The sequence below is a fragment of the Balaenoptera acutorostrata genome, chromosome 5, assembly GCF_949987535.1.
Source record: "Balaenoptera acutorostrata chromosome 5, mBalAcu1.1, whole genome shotgun sequence".
Classification (NCBI taxonomy): Eukaryota; Metazoa; Chordata; class Mammalia; order Artiodactyla; family Balaenopteridae; genus Balaenoptera; species Balaenoptera acutorostrata.
The window spans coordinates 50,215,250-50,237,997 of record NC_080068.1 but is presented as its reverse complement, the minus strand read 5'-3'; the positions used below and the strand labels follow the sequence as shown (position 1 = coordinate 50,237,997).

The 22,748-nt window shown below is 40.0% G+C and overlaps 1 protein-coding gene across 2 annotated transcripts in view; it reads right to left on the bottom strand.

Moving 5' to 3' along the window:
* SCARB2 (scavenger receptor class B member 2) overlaps window positions 1-22,748 on the bottom strand; it is a 68,079-nt gene that overhangs the window by 9,255 nt on the left and 36,076 nt on the right. For both annotated transcript variants that reach the window (XM_007165566.2, XM_057546681.1), the window contains exons 3-8: window positions 18,206-18,353; window positions 16,945-17,133; window positions 11,419-11,510; window positions 7,732-7,851; window positions 3,843-4,012; window positions 782-900 (exon numbers count right to left, since the gene is read on the bottom strand). In XM_007165566.2, the coding sequence (XP_007165628.1) occupies window positions 782-900; window positions 3,843-4,012; window positions 7,732-7,851; window positions 11,419-11,510; window positions 16,945-17,133; window positions 18,206-18,353 (838 nt within the window). The remainder of the gene's footprint in view (window positions 1-781; window positions 901-3,842; window positions 4,013-7,731; window positions 7,852-11,418; window positions 11,511-16,944; window positions 17,134-18,205; window positions 18,354-22,748) is intronic.

Below are 22,748 nucleotides of genomic sequence, written 5' to 3'. Positions count from 1 at the left end.
ACGATAAGAGCACCGATTTCTCAAATATAAATGCAATGAGTGTAGCTAAGAGTGAAATGCCCATAAGTTGCTGTGCTCAAAGAATGTGCTGGCTCTTCTGTGACTGTCCCATGCGTGTGTTCAAAATCCCAAGAATGAAGACATCTCACCTTTAATTCAGTCCCTACAGTAAAAGGTTCTCACATTGTGAAATGATACTCACAGCCTTTCAACATGGTTTTTAGGTTTTCTCCTCTATGATTACGGGATTAGAGTATGTATATATTTGAAGCTTTTTAAATTAATGATGTCATATAATAACTCTCAAAAGCACCTGTATAAAGAGTTTTGCCAAAAGTGACTGAAGCTAATATATACACATTTAAATTTCAACCAAAATGTTCCTGGCAGCGAGTAAACAGAGGAATGTCTTCACCCTGCTGATCTGTGGCCCAGTGAGAGGAATGTGTGTATGTTCAGGTCCGGTCTTTTGGCAACAGAAGACTGACCAGGTTACCTGGGTCCGATTCCAGTTGTTTCCAATGATGGGACTTTCACTGTTGCTTTTTTGTTAAAGTGGGTTTGCCGATATTTCTGCGTATTAGCTCCATACAACTCAGCCTTCTAATTACAGGGCTATGAGACTCTGCATCACATCACACTGAGCTGAGCTCCCTCCACTTGAATATGTGAACGAAAGGAAGACAATACACTTCTCAAGAGTACCCAGGGCTAAGCTGGTGAACACCGTATAGACAGAATAAAATGTATGTTTTTCAACCAAGAAGACATGTGTACTCACAGGATTAATGTCCACAAATGTCTCATGATATTCCTTATTTGGGTGCATGCCTTCTATGGCAGAAACAAACTTCTCATCTGCTTGGTAGAAGTGTGGGAAAGACATAATAATAGGTGCACCTGCATTTTGAGGAAAACAGAAATGAATGGTGAGGTTCTTAAAAGTCTAAGATGAATATAAAGTTCCTGACCACAAATCCAGTTCCTCAGTGGGGGGAAAGCTATACACAGAAAAGTTGGGTCGGGGAGAGGGGCAGGCTAAAAGTATATTCTACATCTCCTAGCTTGGGATTTATACTTCATCTGCTGACATCTCATTTACCCCTACGTTATTTTATATCATAATATGATAATGAAGTCCTGGCTAAATCATTTATTCTTCAACAAACATTTGCTGAACCTATAATAGACAAATGCTTTACACACATTATTTTAATTAACGCTCCCAGCAGCCCTATGAAGTTAGAACTATTTCCTTCCTTTTGCATTTGAGGAAAGGGAGGTTCAGAGAAGTTATAAAATTTCCCCAAGACATCCAGCTTTCAGGCGATGGAGGCAGAATTCTGATCAAATAAGGGACGGCTCATTTTAAAGCACTTGTTTCAACTGTAATTCTCTACCAGTAAATGGACTTCTTTCCCCCTTATTTTTCTGCTTTTCTGTTTATGTTTTACCCAAAATAGGCATCTTGCGGCATCTTAGTTCCCCGACCAGGGATTGAACCCTGGCCCTCAGCAGTGAACGCACAGAGCCCTAACCACTGGACCGCCAGGGAATTCCCAATGCAGAATTTTTTTAAGATTTTGCCTGGTCCTGCCATCTGCAGCCTCTGACTAGATCAAGGCCTGCCCACAGGAAGACACTGGTTTTTTTTTTTTTCCTTCCTTTTTAAAAAAAAATATTTCCTATTCATTTTAAGGAACAAATAGAGAAGCAAGTTATTAAAGGAAACCTATTCTATTGATAGATTTTGCTCTTGAAAAGAGGAGAGGGACTCAATAACTGCTGCCAGGAAAATACATTTTGGGAGAAATTAGCTTAACGGCAAGTAGTTTAAGTCTGCTCACATATCCTCCAGCCCAAGGCTCAGACACCTCACTTGTCCCACACACAGTTCTGCGCTCTGTTGCTACACAGTTTCACAAAGACACGATTTCCTTCTTTGTGACCTACACTGACCTTTATTTATTTATTTATTTTGCCACACCACGTGGCTTGTGGGATCTTAGCTCCCTGACCAGGGATTGAACCCAGGCCCTCAGCAGTGAGTGGGCAGAGTCCTAACCACTGGACCGCCAGGGAATTTCCTACACTGACCCTTAAAATGTATTTTTAAAGATCTGTTAAGGACTTAATAAAGCCAGACACTGTCCTGAGTGTTTTACATACATTATCTCTAACCTTCACACTACCCTCCAAGGAAGTTATAATCACCCCCATTTTACAGAGGAGAAAACTGCTGTCTGGAACCCTCCTTCAGCAACGTGGCCAATTTGCTAACAAACAGAATTCAATCCCAGATCCCCCTGACTCCAGAACGCTCACTCATCCCACTAGCCAGAATGTTCCCCTGGGGAATGCAAAACACTTGAGGATAGTACTGAAGGGTAATATTTCAGTCCGCATCTGGGAACACAGGACAGGCAAGAGGAAACGGATTATAGCAAGAGGTATGACTGTTGCAAAGTAGAATCCTTCTGTTGGTTCTGACATCAACTTCTTGAGGAAGCAGACTGTTAACAAAACAACAAGAAAAATGTGTCTGCATGTGTGCCTTGAGCCACAGAAACATGGGTTGAGCGGGCAGGTGCCATTTCAGGACCATCCCCCAGTGAGCCAGCAGGAGAGGTCTGATCTCTAGGTCAGGGGTGTGTGTTCCCCAGAACAGTGGTTCCCAATCTCGCAGGTACCACCTTCATGAGAATCACCTGGAGCTCATTAAAACTACAGATACGGGGGTGCTAGCAGGTGCGCCCTGGGACAGATGTTTTTAATGATTCTCCAGATCGTTCTGATGCAAAGCCAGGCTTGGGAGCCATGACCCCATCAGACAAAGAAAGGGAGGGTTATCCTAAAAGGAGATTTTCAAACCAAATGGACAAGGGGGCAAAAGTTAGCACATTATTCAGGAAAAAAGTACAACTTCAATCAAGAGAAAGGAGTTACAAAGTTTCTCAAGAGAAACTTTAAACAAGAATTGTAGCCTAAGAAAGATCACAGTACAAGTATGAGAAGACCCTAAGTTCTAGCAGGAATTTGCTCAGAGGTAAGGATTTTATAAAAATCCTGTTCCTTCTCTGAGCCCTGGTTTCCACAATTATGAAAAGAGGCTACTGGCTGTCTATCTAGCAAGGCTATTGTGAATATTATGCAGCATATGATTGCAAAAACTAGTCCTCGTGATGAAAAAAATGTTTCTGTCAGCTGCACCCCTGATCATTCCACCTCATTCACGGAAAGGAGCAGATTAGCTCAGACATTAAGAAACCCTGGCCCTGGATTGGTTTCAAGAAAAAAAAAAACAAACTCTTCAACTATTGCCCAGAAAAAACATAACATGGCAATCTAGGAATAAAAATCATTACAGGAAAGCCAATGCTTTTTTAAAAAAAAAACAAAACTATGCTATAGCCATGTTACAAAACTTTTTTTTGTAATTGCAGTTGATTTACAATGCTGTGTTCGTTTCTGGTGTACAGCAAAGTGACTCAGTTATACATATATATATATATATATATATATTCTTTTTCAGATTCTCTTCCTTTATACGTTATTACAAGATATTGAATATAGTTCCCCGTGCTACACAGTAGGACCTTGTTCTATTTTATTTTATATATAGTAATTTGTATCTGCTAATCCCAAACTCCTCATTTATACCCTCTGCTTTCCCCCTTGGTAACCATAAGTCTGTTTTCTATGTCTGTGAGTCTGTTTCTGACAAAACGTTATTCTTGAAAGGTCAAAATCGCTCTTTCTATTGGGCTGACAACATTCTTTGTTGAAGAACACCAATCCTGCATCCAGACCCTCCTGCCCATGTCCCCTCTCTGAGTTCTTACCGTTCTTGCAGACGCTGACGTTCAAAACTCCTGAGCCCAGGCAGTTTCCTTTAGGTACACAGAAGCCAGCGTTGTCTGAGGTATTGGCTAATATTTCTGCAGGCACCTTATACCTCAAGGCAGGCAGTCCCTGTACGCTCTCAAAGTCACTGAAAGTTATATATACTGACCTGTTAGGAAGTAAGAATAAAAAGTCAACGTGAGCTCCCATCAGCACGATCTGACCATATCAGTGAGTTAGCCAACCGTTCTTGGGTGTAACGTGGCTAAAAGCTTACAGGATAAGTGGAAAATAAAGAGGCAAAAGAAAGCTTGAAAGGAGCTCAACCCATTCAATGTGTAGTAAAGTAGGAGACAGATTATAATGAAAGATGTTTAAGAGGCAGCAGCTATGCTAACATCTTAACAAGGCTTAGAAAAAAACATAATGTGTGGTAGAAAATCAAGAAAATGAGTTAGAATGGATATTTGTGCTGAAAGAAAGGAGTCGTCTAGACTAGCATGGACACATGCCAGTATGCATGAAGCAGAAGCAAAGCAAAGGAAGACAGGGTGAGGCAGAGGCAAAGCAAAAGCAGAAGAGGTGGCAAAGGGTGTGGCCTGGTAGATTCTGAAGGCCTGGAAGAGTGCCCCATTAGACAGATACTTGATTAGAATATATACTTTGATACCCATTTCCCCCAAACAAAAATAGTTTCCATATTTTGCCTAGGTCACTTATTTCAACGGCGTTCAACATCATTCTGCCTTCAGTGGTTACAGAGTTTCAAACAGTGGTCGCTTATGATACTAACCACCCTTCTATTTGCACAGCACCTGAGCGACAGCCAAGGTACTTTTCACATACACTGTGGTAACTGATCCTTCAGCCCTGCATCTGAAGGCGTCTGAAGGCTGAGGGGAACTGCTTTTGGGGCCTCACTTTTTCATCTCTGACGCACAGGCGGGACACATCTCTCGCTGGGTTGTGCCTAACAGGAGCTGCCTTCCACTGCACATCCCACCCCATAGCATTTTTCCATGAAAATTTTAAGCAAACAGAAAAACAGAGAAAATACTATAGTAAGTACCTTTTATAACAAATACCACTTAAATAAATAAAATGTATATTTTACAGATAACAACTGAAGCTCTCTGCGTAACACTCCTGATTCTGGTCCTCTGCACCCCCAGAGGTAACCGCTATCCTGAATTTGGGGTTTATCACTCCCATGCAGGTCTTTATACTTTCACCTACGTGCATATCCATAAACAACTTGTGGCATTGTTTGTTATTTCTAAGTGTTATATAAACAGTATACCATATTCTCTTTTACAATTTGCTTCTTCCTTCAACATTATATTTTTAAGATTTATTGCATTAATGTACATGGCTCTGGTTGTTATATTTTACTTTTAGTATGATATTCTATCAAACAAATACCCCATTATTTATTTATTTATTTTTAAACTTTTTGTTTGTTTTAATTTTTGGCTGCGATGGGTCTTCGTTGCTGCGCGCAGGCTTTCTTCTAGTTGTGGCGAGCAGGGGCTGCTCTTCATTGCGGTGTGCGGGCTTCTCATTGTGGTGGCTTCTCTTGTTGCGGAGCACGGGCTCTAGGTGAGTGGGCTTCAGTAGTTGCTGTGCGTGGGCTCAGTAGCTGTGGCTCATGGCTATAGAGCTCAGGCTTCATTACCTGTGGCTCACAAGCTCCAGAGTGCAGGTTCAGTAGTTGTGGTGCACGGGCTTAGTTGCTCCGTGGCATGTGGGATCTTCCCGGACCAGGGCTTGAACCCATGTCCCCTGCACTGGCAGGCAGAATCCTAACCACTGCGCCACCAGGGAAGCCCCATTATTTATTTATATTCTCCTTTTCACAGGCACTTAGATTGCTTTGGATGGAAGAAATTTTCACATAGCGAGATATGGGGAAGTTATTCTGGCTTACACATGATTTAACTTAAACTTTATGCTAAAGAGAACAGCCTCTCTTATAGCCTGTCAAACACGCCTTGTACATCTGCTTTAACCATTAAAGAAAAGAATGCGTTTAAAAATCAAAATGGAGTAACTGTGGGTCACACATTCAGGATGGAGCCTGGTGGCCATTGCGGATGTGGTTTCAGACACATTCCTGCATCACTGAGAACTTGAATTTTCTGAACTGCATCAAACTCAAGGACACCACTAGCCATTCTCAAAACAGTATCTGCTAGCAGTGGCCAGCTGCAACCTCATGGTCTCAAGGTCTCCCCTTGTCACTATGCAACCATTTCAGATCCCAACCAATCCTTGCTTAACAAGCACTCTTACTTCTTGCCAGCTCCAGTTATAATTCTTGATAAACAACTCATGTAACTAACTGCAACCTTGAGGTTTTTGCCTTTGTACGTCTCCCCCATTTTGTAGTCTGATAAAACACAATTCAAGTGCTCCTTGAATCAGTGTCTCCTAGGCTACAGTCCTCCGTTTGGCTCAAATAAAACTCTTTTCTATTCCTATTACAGATTGTTTATTATTTCCATTGACACTTCCAATTTTTCCTAACTACAATCCATGTTGCAGTGAACTTTTCTGTATAAATCTCCTTCATGTATGTACACGAGTTCTTCAGGTCAGGGAACCTTCATAGGAGGGAAGTGCGGAATCATGGGGTTTGCATGTCTTTGGCTTTACTAAGCATTGCCAAGTGGCTCTTCAGAAGTAGTGGTACCAAACAAGAATGAGTTTCCTCTGTGCCATGTCTTTAATAAGCCTCCTACTACCCTCCGAAGTTTCTTTGTCTCACCCATTGCACTCAAACATATTTTCTCTTCCTTCAGTCCTTTCACAAATATTGACTGAAGAAAGCAGCTGGATGGAAGGTCACTGAGATATTCCACGTGAAAGCTGGAAAGGGTCTGCACCGCGGCACAGAGAGCAGGGATCGAGTGAAAGGAGAGCTCTTTCTGAGGAGGATGGATACCACTTGGTGACTGATTCAGTGCAAGAGAAGAGGGAGATTTATAGTGATTCTGGCAGGGCTGACTGAGGAGGTGTCAATGGTGTGAGATATGAAAGCCAGAAGAACAGCTGACCTTGAGAATATTGACTCCATAGCGTCCAAGGCAACTAGATTACTTCTGACGGAGGGGAAGTCTCACAAAAAGCTTTGCAGGAGTGAGTGGGAGAGGAAAGGGAGGCTGTGTGATCAGCCACTCAGCTGAGCGGTTTCAGGGTGAAGGGCGGGAGAAGGAGCAGTGGTGACGGGGAGCTGGGAATCAGGGCACAGAGCAGGATGCGTTCCTGCCACAGAGGGGACTTCATCATGCGCGTCTGGAGAGAAACGGCAGGTGGGAGACAGGGAGAGATTGCGGGGCACGCGTGAGCAGACGGGATCAACGGGAAGGTTAGAGCTCAGCAAAGACCTATGAACTCTGAAACATGGACCGCAGTATGCTTTCTTTACCTTCTGTGGAGCGATCACCTGTTGACCGCAAGAAGACCAGGGCAAATTTCACACCTGACAGAGCATACTATAATAACAAACAGCTAACATTTAATGTTATTTACAGTGTGACAGGCCCTGGGCTGAGTATTTTATCAAAGCAACTCGTGTGTCCTCAAAACAACTCCCAAGGTAGGCAACTCTTTCTATCCTTATTTCACAAATGAGGAAAGTTAGGCACAGAGTGGTTAAATAATGTTCCCAAGGTCACACAGCTGTAAGTGGTAGAGCTGGTATTTAAACCAACACAGCCGGGCTCTGGAGTTAGTGCTGTGAACCACTACACTTCGCTGTTTCTCAATATGCCATCATCGTTGATCACTCACTAAGCATACGTATCCTCACCGAGTAAGTGCAACTATATATATTCCTCACATTTTTGGTGGTCTTACAGTCAAAGAACTTATTTTTCAAGTTCTTACCTGCAAAAATCAGATGGGAAGACATAAAGGATTTCGTCTTTGGTGATTAATGGGTGAAAAGAATCTCCGTCTGTTCCGTTGATCATATTGCACTCGTCTGCTGTCCACCAGTCAAGCGACCTGTCATTGGGAGACAAGAAAGAGTCCAGGAGGTCACACTTGATTTCAGGCTTTTTTTTTTTTTTTTTTAATGGTCAGGACTTTTCAAGACTCAACTAGGAGCTGGCTACCCACAGAATCTTATTCACATGCAGACACAAGGGTGGTATTGGTTGGGGACTGGATCAAAAGGCAGAAAAGCAGGCCCCCGATCCCCAATCAATTCTGACAGAGGCAACAGCCAAAAATCTTTCTTCCCTTCCTCTAAAACAGAGTATCTCACGTAGAGGTTTGGGAATATGCACTTCCTTAAAGCAGTGGTCCATTTGGCATTTACAGTAGCTTTGTTCACAGCCAGCCCGTGGACAGATGAGCCCTGGACAGATATTGCAGGGAGATAATATTTGTGACAGAGCATTAACTGTCTCCCCCTCCAAACAGCTAAGGGAGGATTTCTTTTGGGTCACAAGAAAGTTTAACCTTGAATCAACTTTATGCTCACTAAGAGCACAGTTGAGATAGCGGGTTTTTAAAAATTAATTCCTTGAAAAATGGTATAAAATGCAAAAGACAGGAAAGGACAGGCAATAAATAGTAATTCCTCTAACTTCTGGTCAAGGTGGCCTTCTAAGTTCGTGAGTTGAGGACATCTTCCAGAGCAGTGGTTGATAGAACAAAAAAGAGAACATTTAAAAGGTCTACATCCTACTCAAACACAAAAGAACATCTCCCTAGACAATGAAAGGTGATAACTGCCAAGTGGTGAGTAGGGCTACAACCGCCCGCCCACTGGGCTGCAGGTCTGGAAGCCAGGAGAAAGATCTGCAAGTCTAGCTCCTGAGGTTAATGAGGATTAAAAGTGGTCCATCAAGGGTGTGAAACCGGGATCTGGGGGCAGGGATTTTCTGGTCAGCGAGAGAGGCTGAAGAAAGCAAAGCTGAGTTGCTGGGAGGCAGAAAGCCCCAGACACAGCCTCACAACCAGAACCTGAGTCAAGCTGCCTGCTGACTCTTTGGCCAGATCTGTGATGACCCCTGGGTAATCGTGAGGTGGAGACCCACCATGTGTACTGGTATTGGGGTTCCTAGGTAGGCTACATGGAGGCAATTGCAAAAGTGTTACCTAGGGAGAGGTGAGGGGATGGATGGATGGATGGTTGAATGGATGGATGGATAGATAACAGGCTTCCCAAATAATTATTCTGCAAGTCAACATTTTTTTTAATGAAAGAAACTTATACTAAGAGATAGGCAACAAAATCAACAATAAGATGAATTCACTTGAGAAGAAATTAAAATAACTGAACAATCTGGCTAATAAATATGTTGTTTAGTATCCTCAAAGAGACAAATGAAAGAATAACATCCGTAAAAAAGAATGGCAAATTATTAAAAAAAACAAAAAAGAATGAGATAAGAGTAGAGAGACCCAAAGAATGAAAAATAGAAATCTTCAGAATAAAAACAGAATAAAAAAGTTTTCTGAAAGAAAAACTCCATATAGGGATAAGCTCTAGACTGTAGGTAGTTGGAAAGAACTGGCTAACTGAAAGATCGCTCTAAGGAATTTATACAAATATAAACTCAGAAAGATTAAAAATTAAAGGGTCAAGATACAGAGAATGTATCAAGAGGCTCCAATAAATATTTAATAGGAGTCTGTGGGAGGGTAGTGAGAATAGAGTAAATAACAGAGAAGCAATAATTTAAGAGATAACTGCTGAAAGTTTTCCAAAATTTAAGAAAGATACGAGACCTTGGATTGAAAGTATGCCCCAAGGGCCAAATAGAATAAATAAAATAAATTCAAATCTAGATATGTTTCAGTAAAACTGCAAAAGGCCAAGGAAGAAGATAGATATCAAAAGCCAATGGAGTAACATCTTCATAATTTAGAACTGTCAACCTAGAATTCTATACCCAACTAAAACCATTAACAAGTGAAAGTGCAATAAAGATATTTTTAAATATGCAAAGTCTAAGAAAGTTTACCACCCACAGATCCTCACTGAAGGAACTAATAGAGTGTTTCCCAACCTAGTAACATTTTGAGCCTGATTAATTCTTTGTGGGGGACTGTTCTGTACACTGCAGGATGTTTAACAGCATCCCAGGTCTCTACCCAGTAGATGCCAGTAGCAACCTCCAGTTGTGACAACCAAAAATGTGTCCAGGCATCACCAAATGTCCTCTAGAGAGCAAAATTGCCCCTGTATGTTGGTATATTTAATTATTTACTATAAAAATAATGAAATTTTACTTATATTTGGCTTCCGAAGAAGGTGAAACAAGTTGTAGACAAGAATAACATAGAAGGTGTGGGTATTAAGAAATGGGTAAAGTTATTGTCTCATTTGAAAAAGAGAGATAATAGATAGCTTTAGATTCTGTTAGAAAAAAACCTGTTAAATATAATCAAAGGGTAGAATAGATATAAACCAGCTAAGGGTGAAAAATAATGTCGAAATAGGTCTAAATATATCAAATAATATATCATTATATCGTAAATGTATCAGTAATTACAACATGTATATAAAAGGATTAAACTCTCCTATTAAAAGGAGAAAGAAAATATGGAAAGAAAATGTGGAAAGAAAATAACAGATTGGTTTTAAAGCAAAATCCAGCTATTTTCTGTTTACAAGTAAATTTCCCTCCCAGCTCAGTACCCAGTCATCTAGTTAACCCTCCAAAGGCAATACTATTGCCAGTTTCTCATATTCTTTTAGGGTCCTTATTCTTGGGAATGTGTGTGTGTGCACGCATGCGCGCCCTCATGCATGCGCCAATGTATGTGTATGTACCTGGATATGTGTGTTTTAAAAAATTTAAATAAACTTAAAATTTAAAAACAGTTTTTGCTTTACAGAAAAGTTGTGCAGATAATATTCCACGCCAGTTTTCTTGCCTGTATTTCTGGGAAGCTGTGAAGTAAATTTAATGTTCAAGAACAAAATTCCTCTTACCATAGTTCCTGAAGAATTAGCCTCCTTTTCTCTCGAAGATTTCTAATTTCTATGACTTAAAAAAATCATTCTGCTTTATGTGTGGCTTTATTGCAAGCTGCCTCAGTCCCTATTTGGAGGTAGTTTGTTTATAAATTATAAACATTAAAAATATTTTGAAATGCTGTAATGCTGAACTTAAATGTATTTCATCTTAAAAAAAATACATAAACAATGCAGAATCACTAAATTAAATAAAAAAGAGAACCTCTCTCCTTCCCCAAAAACAAGCAGTGATTTGAGAAGTATTTGTGCTGCAGCTACATATCATTCAATGACTAAGTGGAAGACCAAAACTTTTCATTGGCTTGTGATTCATGACTAACCATGAGAAACCTACCTATCATTAATATTTAATTTGTGAAGTATCTTACCCCAATCTTGATTTACAAGATAATAATTTTACATATTTAAACTATATTATTTATATTATAGGATATTTTACATAATTATAGATTTTTTTAATTTATAGATTTTTCATCCAAAAAATGATAGTGCTAAACTTTTTTGAAATAAAGCAGAAGTGGACGTTCAATTAAATGAAAATTGAAAAAATAATTACACCAATAAATCATTAGACTTACGTTTTTCCATTCCATTCCACAATCTTGGAAAAGTTAAGGTAATTGTCTTCTCCAGTTAGAAAAACATAGTCTCCATCATTAGTCCCATTTTTCTGAAAATAAGTGAATATGGTCATTGATGGTAACTGTGATGGTTCATTTTATGTGTTTACTTGGTTAGGCTATGGTACCCAGTTGTTCGGTCAAACAATACTCTAGATGTTGCTGTATTTTGTAGATGTGATCAGTTCGGTTTCAGTAAAGGAGATTACTGTTGATAATGTGGGTGGGCTCATTCAATCAGTTGAAGGCTTTAAAAGCAAAGTCTGAGGTTTCCTGGAGAAAAAGTAGTTCTCTCCCCAAGACTGAAACATAGAAATCCTGCCTGGGCTTCCAGCCTGCCGGCCTGTCCTATGGATTTCAGACTTGCCACTTGCCAGGACCCACAAGTGCGTAAGACAATTCCTTAATATAAATTCCTCAACAGATATATAGATCTCCATTGATTGTGTCTTTCTAGACAACCCTAACTGATACAGTAACTAACACATTTAATCTTTATGAAACTACCCTAGTTGGGCCTAATTGCCTCATGAGACTGAACCACAACTAGGGAATAGAGTAACTACTTTGCTAAATCCCATATTAACCATATTATTACTTTATGGTTTTAAAAAGTATGAGCCCAATTAAATAATGGACAAAGGATTTGAAGAGACATTTCTCCAAAGAAAATATAAAAATAGCCAATAAGTACATGAAAAGATGCTCAATATTGTCAGTTATTAGAAAAATGCAAATCAAAACCACAATGAGATACAACTTCATACCCATGAGGATGGCAATTTAAAAAAAAAGGACAAGAGCAAGTGTTAGTGAAGATGTGGAGAAACTAGAGCCTTCCTACATTGCTGGTAAGAATGTAAAATGTTGCACTTGCTGTGGAATACAGTTTGGCAGTTCCTCAAAAAGTTAAACATAATGTTGCCAGATGACTCCAAAATTCTACTCCTATGGATATACCCAAGAGAATTCCACTCCAAGGTTTATATCTAATGGTCATACAAAAACTTGTACACAAATGTTCATTTGCAGCATTATTCATAGTAGCCAGAAAGTAGAAATAAACCAAATATTCATCAACTGAAGAATGGATAAACAAAGTGTGGTATATCCATACAATAGAATATTACTCAGCCATAAAAAGGAATGAAGTGCTGATACATGCTACAACATGGATGAATCTTCTAAACATTATACTAAATAAAAGAAGCCAGACACAAAACATCATATATTATATGATTTCATATGAATTTCATTCCATTTATATGGATGTCCAGAATAGGCAAATCCATAGAGATAGAAAGTAGATTCGTGGTTACCAGGAGCTTGTGGGAGGGGGGAATGGAAATGACTGCTAACAGGTTGTGTTTTTTTTGGGGGGGGGGGGATGCTGATTAAAATGCTCTGGAATTGTATAGTGTTGGTGGTTGCACACCCTTGTGAATATACTAAAAAACACTGAAGTGTACACTTTTAAATGGTGAATTTTATGTTAAGAGAATTATATCTCAATTAAAAAATAAAAAAGCATAAATCCAGGGCCAGGACCCAATTATACTTGAATAGGAAAAAAGTGGTATTAATATAATCCCATTTTTCAATTAAAGTTTTCTTGAGCTGTATATTCTTTCCAAATTACACTTCTTAATGGCACAGACAGACACACTGTACATTCTTACAAGTTCTTCATCTGGGATGGAGCTTTGACTTCTGGGAAATAGCATGGGTTACTCTGAAACATTTAAATGCTTAACCACTTAGTTTAGACCACATCTGAGTTAAGTGGAGGACTTCAAGAAGCAACATACATGTATTTATTTTTTAGTATTTTGGTCTGTTTCTTTTCAGTCTTTTTTCTACACAAAATTTGTTTGTAGAACTAAGATATATTATATATAACATACACATACAGTATCTGCCATACACAATTTTTATACATATATACAATTGTGTATACACATATACAATTTCTTTACTTATGTGTCTAATATATTTCTTGTATTATCAAAAGTTCTTCCTAGGTACAACTTAATGACTCCATAATATTATGTGTAAATAATTTAACCATTTTCTTATTATTGAATATTTAGTGTTGAATTGTTTTGCTACTATAAATAACGTATGAATATCTTTATGACTAAAAACTTTTCCCCTGCTTTTATTTTCTAAATAGACCACTAAAAGTGAAATTGCCAGATAAAAGAACATGAACATTTTTTAAACTTTTGAAACATAGTATCAAGTTGCTCAAGGTCACCCAGTGGAAACAGCAAGATAAATCAGTTTACATTCCCCAAATGCCTTTTGTTAAACTTTGCTTATTGGATCAACAAAAAAGGGGTTTCTTATCTCTTTTTGCATTTCTGTATTCACTGAGGTTGAACTCTTTTTTCATTCAGTCAGTTTCCTTAAAAAAACATTCATACCCTTTGTGAATTCTCTTTTCAATTTTTTGCCTACTTGGGTTCTTCTTTTTGTCACTTAACACTACTTCACCAACTATGTCAATATAACAACATGGTCCACATACATAATAGTCATGTTGTGTTCCACATATGAAATTTTACACGACTTTAAGATATGAGAAAGGATTCCTCTTTAAGGGCAACAATATGGACATACAACAATTTAGAAGCAAATTCACATAAAAAAAATGCTGAACCACCAAATTTAAAAAATGCTTGTGTTACTTCCTGAAGTTCTCCAATGAACTCAGATGTGGGTTAAGCTAAGTGGTTAAGCATTTAAATATTTCAGAGTATCTCCAAGAGTTCTCCCCAGCTGTTATTGGCCCAAGAGTCAGACACTGAATGTCAATGCTTCCCTGTTACTTGCTAGAACTTTTGTTATTTGAGAACAAGCAGGAATAAATAGATTTTGTGTTATTGCAGTAGGGTTGTGGGTTGAATACAAGGAACATATTACTGCAGGAGGTTGAGAAATGTTCTGAGAATAAGAAAACATTCATACCACTAGCGTACTACATGCATAATCCATCCTCCCAGTACAATTGGCTGGACTGGCTGACCTCTCAAGGACACTCCCCAGCCACCATCGCTTTAGACATCCAAGAACCCACACTCACTGGGAGGTGCTTCAACTCTCTTATGCCAAGGAAAACAGAGGTACCCTAAAATCAACGGGTAAAGATTTGCTGATTGGCTCTCCAGTATGCAAATAAGAGCACACCTGATATTCAGCCAGGTCCCTTGTTCTCAGGAGCTCTGTGCCAACACGCTGTCTGTATTACCTCATCCTACTCACTCACACACCCTGTCCCGCACCGTTAATTGTTTGGCTGTTTCATCATTAAAGTCTTTGAAGGAAAAGTGTTCAACGGCCTTAAACAAGGTTTTCTTTTTTCATCACAATGTGTATTGGAGCAGGTGGAACGGGCACACAGGCCTAGGGGATCAGAGGGGAATGTGGCAGACGCCACTGGGATTAAGGAAAGATTTGAGGCCGGGCTCAGACGGGTGCAGAGCAGGAGGTGCCAGTGAGGTGCACAAGCCCGCGGTCTGTCCCGGTCTGGAATGAATGACGGCCCAAGTATGGACCTCTGTGCTGCTGGAGATACAGTCAGGATTGGCCAGAGCAGATGAAAAACTGAACAAAAAACACCTTTGCCTTCTTACCAACAACACTAGAGACAGTTTATTTGGCTCCAAAATGGAAGCATATACCAGTCATTCATATTAATTCAGGGTCTTTACTTTGAGCCAGTCATGGAGGGGAAAAAGAATAATGGTTCCTAAAATGTGTTGCAACTTATAGTTTGCAAAGCACTTTCATGGACTCTCATTTGGCCATTCCAAGCAAACTCTGAAGTGTAGATACCTTTAGCCTCAAGTTACAAATGATGAAACTGAGGTTCAGGAAAGTCCCACAGCTATTAAACGAGAAAGTCAGAATGCAAATCCAGGCCCTCTGAGTCTAAGTCTCATGCTCTTTTCCTGCATGTGGGAAATCTACACCAGGTACTAATCTAACTGAGCAATGCCAGGGCTTTTCACTAACAGGGCCTTGTAGAGCTACCGTGGTGCTTGCAAGGAGAGGCAGAGAGAGAAAATATATAAAGTGAAACCACACATCCTTGCCACGGGAAAGCAAAAGTGCCAATTTTTAAATCTGTCTGTAAATGTGAGTGACATTTTTAACAGGTGTTTAAGGATATTAGTTATAAGTTTGATGAGGTCAGTGTAAAAACAAAAAGCAAGCCATACAATGAAAGTTATCAGAGAAATACTGAGGTATTAGGAACAGGATCCACTTGGCAGATGGATGGTAGCCACTGGGACCAAAGGGGGCTTAAGGAAACCTTTGTATCTTTCTGCAGGAAGTTTCCCGGAAATTATTTCTAGAAGGGAGTCTAGTCACAGCTTAACAAGAAATCGGTGCTTCCTCTGGTCCTGTGGAAGCTGGCTCCTGTCAGACGGAAGCTTCTAGGGAACATCTATTGGGTCTGCTTGCCCAGAGTGAAGGATTTAGGGTTGGTGGGACCCTACTCCTAGGACCACCCTCCTCTTGCGAAGATAATATTTCAAAGTTGTTTACCATTTCGTTTGAACAGTTTTTAAGTTTTATATATCCCTGAAGGTACAGGGGCAGTATTATTACCACTAAGCAACTGAAATGCTAAGAGATTACATGATGAGGGTGAAGTTCTCCAGTAGTTAGACCCAGAGAATAACCACAAATTTAAAGATGGGGAAATTCATCACAATTCCATATCCTGTCCCGAACCTACCTCTCTTCCTGAGTTTAAGTTTGTCATTTACCAACCTTCCAACTATCCATTTTACTCAAGTTTTTTTTTTTTTTGGGGGGGGGGGGATAGATTTTTAATTGCTTTTAATTTTAATTCATTTGAAGCTCAGGCAGCAATAACATATGCTTTGAATAATAATTACTTGAATGCTGGTATTTTGGGGTTCAAGCCAAAGTAAATCAAATCTGCAAAAAATGATACAAAATTCCACTTATAAACAAAAGAAATCATAGACGAGGGACACATAGAGTTTCAAATTATCCAGCCTCTTTCACAAATAAGATGTCTAAAAATCTAATAAGTAGCTCCCACCCCTAATGGACTATCACATCCCTATTTAGTTTCTTATTTGCCTCTGTCAGACTCATCCATGGGTTTAGTCTCCAAGTCATCAAAACAAGACTCGGCATTGATCACTGAAATTTATGACACTTTGAAAGACTGCACCTGATTAACGGTACAGCACACTCTATATATTTTTCATAGTGACACTCATTCAAAGTCAGCACTGGTAGCATGTTGAAATTGTGGGAGAAGTTTTTTTTTTTTCCCTTACTAAAGCACTTTGTTATTTTTCACATACTCTACAAGAGATCTACAATTCCAACCAACTTTGGTCTTCTCCCAGAAGAAGCCCAAAGTGAAGATAAAATCTGGCTTGGAATGCCCTCCTCCTCAGCTGAACAAAGAATCTCTGAGAAGAAAAATGGACTTACCCCATAGAACAGGCCAAAATAGGGAGAGATGTCAGGTTTGAAAACGTTGATGAGGGATAAGATCTCATCTTTGTAGCCCCAGAGCAATTCATCCACTGTGTGGGTCACAAAGAGCTTCTGCTGATAGGCCTTCAACAGGGCCTCGATGAGCTCGTGGAGGAAGGGTAGCTGGGCCCATTCCATGGCGGTCTGAGGAGCACAGGCACATTCAGATAGCAGTGTCCCCACCCCAGTCTCCTACCGCCCCTTCAGCAAAGGGGGCTGCAAACTTAAATGTAAATGTTGAGATCAAATAGCTGAGAGGTTAACCAAAGAGCTCCTCTCTGGCTGGGTGTGAAGAATAGGACTCTTCAGTTACTGTCCTTTCTCAGTATTACGTTTTGTAACTGTCATCTTAACATCCTCACTCGCAACTCCCAGAGTTCTCCCAACACCACGGAAGGGGAAAAACTCCTGCGATATATTGGCATCTTTAGCCACAAGGTGGCACCATCCTCCTCCCGATCAGGGATAGAGGCTGGGTCCCCATAAACTCTGCCCGACTAGCCAGCTGGGCAGGGCCAGACCTGGGACCTAATACTTTCCAGGTCCTGGGTCCACCATAAGTGTCCAGCTGCATACGTAGCGGTCACCCAGGAGTTGGAGTGGGAACCTCAGAGGGGACAGAAGAAGTCTCCTGGGCCTCATGTATTTTTATTAGCTGGACTTGACATTAAAAACAGAGCCCAATAAATCATGCTAGGCTGTAATCAACAGCCCAGTCTCTGCTATTTGAAAAGGGGACGGGGCGGGGGGGGGGGGAGTCAATATATATTTTGAGAATTAAAAAATCCAAGATAGAAAGCTAAATTAAGAAGTAGTATGCGAGTTCTATTGCTACAGTTTCTGAACCAAAACAAGGGGTAAATAAATATTTAAAAAATTATCAGCTACCTTCCAAAATCCACAAGTGCTGATGCTGAACACACGGGAAGAAACCGTGAAAAAAATCCTAAAACTTACATTTTGTCACCATTTGAAAAGACCGCATTTGAAAGACCTCAAAAAAAGTCTGAAATGAACTTTAAAGAAGGGGGGAAAATATAAATATATACATACACACACACATATATATATAAACATTTAAAAAATATATATATGTATATACACACCCACACATATATAACTTAATAGCTCCTAAAGGTAAAACCATAATGGCTTTAACTTAGCTTTTTCCTTTCTTCTAAAATCCACAATAATGAGATTTAAAATGCCTACTTACCAATGCAGGAATATTTAATGTTCTAAGTAAGTCAATTTTAGGGTCTCCAACAGATTTATCTCGTTCAAAAACATAGGCCTTGTTGCTCACGGCAGATATTGTTGTTCCATTATCTCCAAATTGAATATCTTCTTTGTTTCTGAGTTCCCTAAAAGAAAAGGATTTCGTTTGAAAATAGGCAACACTTTACTAAGTAATACTTTTCCTTTCTTTCTGCATCAAAGTTATTTTCAATATAACATTCCCAATACAACCCATATTGGGAGAGACTGCAGATATTGACCCCCTAAACACTGGAGATTTAAGCTATAATGTGGAAAGGAAATGAGGCCCTGGAGAGAGGAAAAAAAGTGTTGTTTTCATTCCTTCCCCCCATAATTTGGGAAATGCAGTGGTCAAGGGTCACCTTAACTAGGGAATCAAAGCCAGTGAACTCTCTCCTGGGTTATAGTTTGGTCCCAAAATATTTTCAAATTTTTCAGCTCATAGATTCAGTTTCAATTTCAATGTGTTTACCAATGTCTTTTTATTTCTAAGTTGAATTCAATTAAAAATCCATATACCAAAACGAATGCCTAAGGTTTAGTCAAGTAGAGGAGTTCACTCCTGGTTCTGATATCCATTTCAGCTTGGTGCCTGTGAGTGCCCCCAAATGAGGTATTGGCAAAGTTGGTAGGAAGTGTCTGGTGCCAAGCCTGAGACTAGGGTGAGGGAAGTGATGCCCCTGCCTTGGGTACAAAATGTAAGAGGTGCCCAAACACTCAGTAATCAAAATAAATAATACTTCAATGCAATTTTAAAAAATCAAAATTAATGCTAAAAATTCATGATGAACAAAATATCAAAATTTTACATAAAAACAGGACTGATGTTTTGTCCATCAAATATGCCTCATGCCAGTCCTGAGCCTGCCTGGTCCATAGTAGATGCTCACTAAATTGCCATGTCCATTCCTTCTCTGCTGCTTACCTGTTCTTCTTCCTGTTTCATCAAGGGCTGTGTTGTCTCACCTGGTAGCCCTGTGTCTACTGAACCCTTGAACTGTGGCTAATTGGAACTGAGATGTGTTGTAAGGGTAAAATACACACCAGATTTCAAAACCAGTACCAAAAAAAAAATATATATTGATTACATGTTGAAATGATACTATTTTATTTATTTTTTAAATTGAAGCATAGTTGCTCTACAATATTATATAAGTTATAGGTGTACAGTACAATACAGTGATTCACAATTTTTAACGGTTATACTCCACTTATAGTTATTATAAAATATTGGCTATATTCCCCGTGTTGTACAATATATCCCTATAGCTTATTTTATACTTAATAGTTTGTACCTCTTACTCCCTGACCCCTATAAGGCCCCTCCCCCCTTCCCTCTCCCTGCTGGTAACCACTAGCTTGTTCTCTATGTCCGTGAGTCTTTTTTGTTATATTCACTAGTTTGTTGTATTTTTTAGATTCCACAGATGAGTGATATCATACAGTATTTGTCTTTCTCTTATTTCACTTAGCATAATGCTCTCCAAGTCCATCCACGCTGCTGCAAATGACAAAATGTTGTTCTTTTTTATGGCTGAGTAGTATTCCAGTGTGTGTGTGTGTGTGTGTGTGTGTGTGTGTACCATATCTTCTTTATCCATTCAGAAATGATACTATTTTAGACAGAATGAGTAAACTAAAAATATATCATTAAAACTAATTGCATCTGTTTCTTTTTATTTTTTTTAATGTGGCTACTAGAAAAATCTGGAATGACATATGTGATTCACATTATATTTCGACTGAACAGAGCTAATGTAGACAAAGGTACGAAGGCATTAGGCAGCGGGGCTACCCGCCACCTCCTCCGGAGGCCTTTCCCAACCACAGCCACACGTGGGCTTTCTCATCCCTGAACACCCATGGAGACTGGCACTCAGTTATAAAATGCTTAGCGACATCATTTAGATTGTGAAGAAATTAGCTTGAAGCCTCACGTAGATTGCAAATAAGCTTAAGAAACTTGTATGCTTCAAATCTTTTCTAGATTTTAAAATAAAAATAGACAAGCAAACAATAAACAAATGCATACCTATACATAAAAGCAGATGAGTCTTCGTTCTTCTCTAGTACTTAGCACCAAGCTACACACGGTCATATAAATATCTGACACTTGTACAGCTCTTCCAAGGGTTTGACCACACTATGCCATTTGATATCATTTAATCTTTCTGACAAGCCTGTGGCACACACGGAGCAAGTATTTTCGTCCAACTTTTACAGATGGGGACACAGGGCAGTGGAAGAGTCAGAACCTGAGCTCAAGGCTTCTAATTCTTGCCTAGTGCTCTCTCCTCTGAATCAGATGGTCTCTCCTAGTAGGTGCTTACTAAATGTCTGTAGGATGAAACCAATGAGTGCCTCTAGCAATTGCCAAATCTAAATAAGTATGAGAGAAAAAAAGTCCACGCCCTTCCAGTTTGCGAGGAATACGTACAAATACTTGTTAAAAGCCTTGTGCAGTTTGCAGTTCGGGGTGTTTGCACTGGACGTTTGGTTGTTAGATACTCACTCCCCTTTCTGCTGGTCAGAGCCCTCATTTTCTTTCCTCTCCTGCACTGGGCAGTGGTGTGGTACCCAATTCCTTTTCCTTGGCCCCGGAATCCTGAGCACAGAGCCTCAGGATGGAAAACACAGTAGACAGACGTTTTCTCCCAGGATGCACAGATAAGGACCCATGGGCTCCTGTGACTTGGGTCTTTAAAGCTTCCCCGGCCCCTGCCCCTTTCTTCTTTACAGGTTTCCTTGGGATCTGTAACCCACTTTATAGCCTTCCAATACATGCTCTTTTTACTTAAATTAGAGGTTTCTCTTGCTTGCAACCAAAAACCCTCTCATAGAGAAATCATAACCCATGAGGAAACAGAGGTTCAGCTAAAGTAACTTGCCCAGGACTAACCAAGAAGTGTCAGACCCAGGGTTAGACTCTTGGTAGCCTGACTTCATGTCCAAGGTCTTCCTTGAGTCTACACCTAAGTGAATGCAAAGGGATTTGTTAGAAGCTGGAGGAAAAGAAGAAATTTCAAAGGCAAATCCATGCCTGAGCCAAGGCAGGTGCCTGCAGAGAGGGCCCCGCCCCCTCTCTAGTCCCAGAGCCACCCTGCAGGGAAGGGGAAAGGACAGACTTCTCCAGGAGAAGCTGTGTATAATCAGGGCCCAGGATACCAGCTTAGCCCTGCTGCACACCAGGGAACTAGAAGTAGAAAAAGCGACCCCAGGGTGAACGCCAGTTTCCTTGCACTCACAGAAAGCTGGGCCAGGCAGTCAAGAGCTGGGATTCAACACAGATTCAGAAGCCAGGGACCAACACTGCCAAGTTTTCTAACTGATGACGAAAATCGATGACCTTCCCAAGACTTTTTGTTGTTTTCACTGAGCCTTAGGTCATACACCTAGAGGCCTGAGTAATTCCAAGTCTAGAGCCTGCTTCGTTTACGTCTATGTATGTTTACTGACTTTGAAGATGACTTTTAAAATGTTTTCTTTATTGCTTACCCTGTAAGAACCTGATGTTTTAAAGGGAAATTGCACATGGATGTTCCAATCGCTTTCTGCCTCGTAATTTGACTTGGTTTCTCAGTAAACTTCAAAAAGTCAAAGCCAAGGGTTCCCGAACCACAAAAACATTTCATTCCCTTGGCAGGCACAAAAGGTTCATGTCAGGTCACTCACAGCTAACCAGGTGACTTCCCCCAGCCGCCAGCCGTCCTCGGGCATGACCGACACACAACCTTTGCTGAGCCATCTAACTGAAGGAAGACAGTGCCACAGGGCTGTCAGGAGTGGCCTCCAGCTCTGCAGAGGCCAGGAAAACCGAGGGGAGGGATGGCAAGGGACCTCCGTCTCAAAACAACATGTGACAGTCAGAGGAAACCCAAAAGGCTTCCCCTTCCAAGCACTGCTGTCACTCTGGAGACCCTAAGGAGGTCACAGCAAAAGGAGAGGGAGTTTAGTAACAAGAGCAACAAGTCTCATTACCCAAATCTCCCCCATAGCTGATCAACCATAGTCAACTAGAGGCAGGGCGCTGTCCTGGTGAACAGCAGACTGAGAGCAAGAAGTGATGGACTAGTGCTTTACAGTATCGGAGAAGACCAAAGAAGCTTCCAGAAATAGAAACAAAATTAAAAAACAAAAAGGCAAAGCAAAATCATAGGCCTAGACAATTAATTAAGGAACCATACTTGAAAGTGCCTGGTATAGTCCCTGGTACTTAGTAGATACTAATTAATCCTACTGATTGATGTCAAAGGCCCCAGGACATCACAGGCTCAGAATACAGTTTACTATTTGTTAATCACAATGATAGCCCTAGTCACTAAGAAAAGGTTGATTATGCCCCATGAACTGTTTAATCAGGCAGGAAAATACATAATTGATTTTAGAGATATTTCATTTAAAACCTTTTTTTAAAAGAAGTTCTTACTTTTTAAAACAAAAAAGAATTTTTAATCTCCTGAATGTTTAGGCAAAATCTCACCATCACAGAAGGCAAAAAA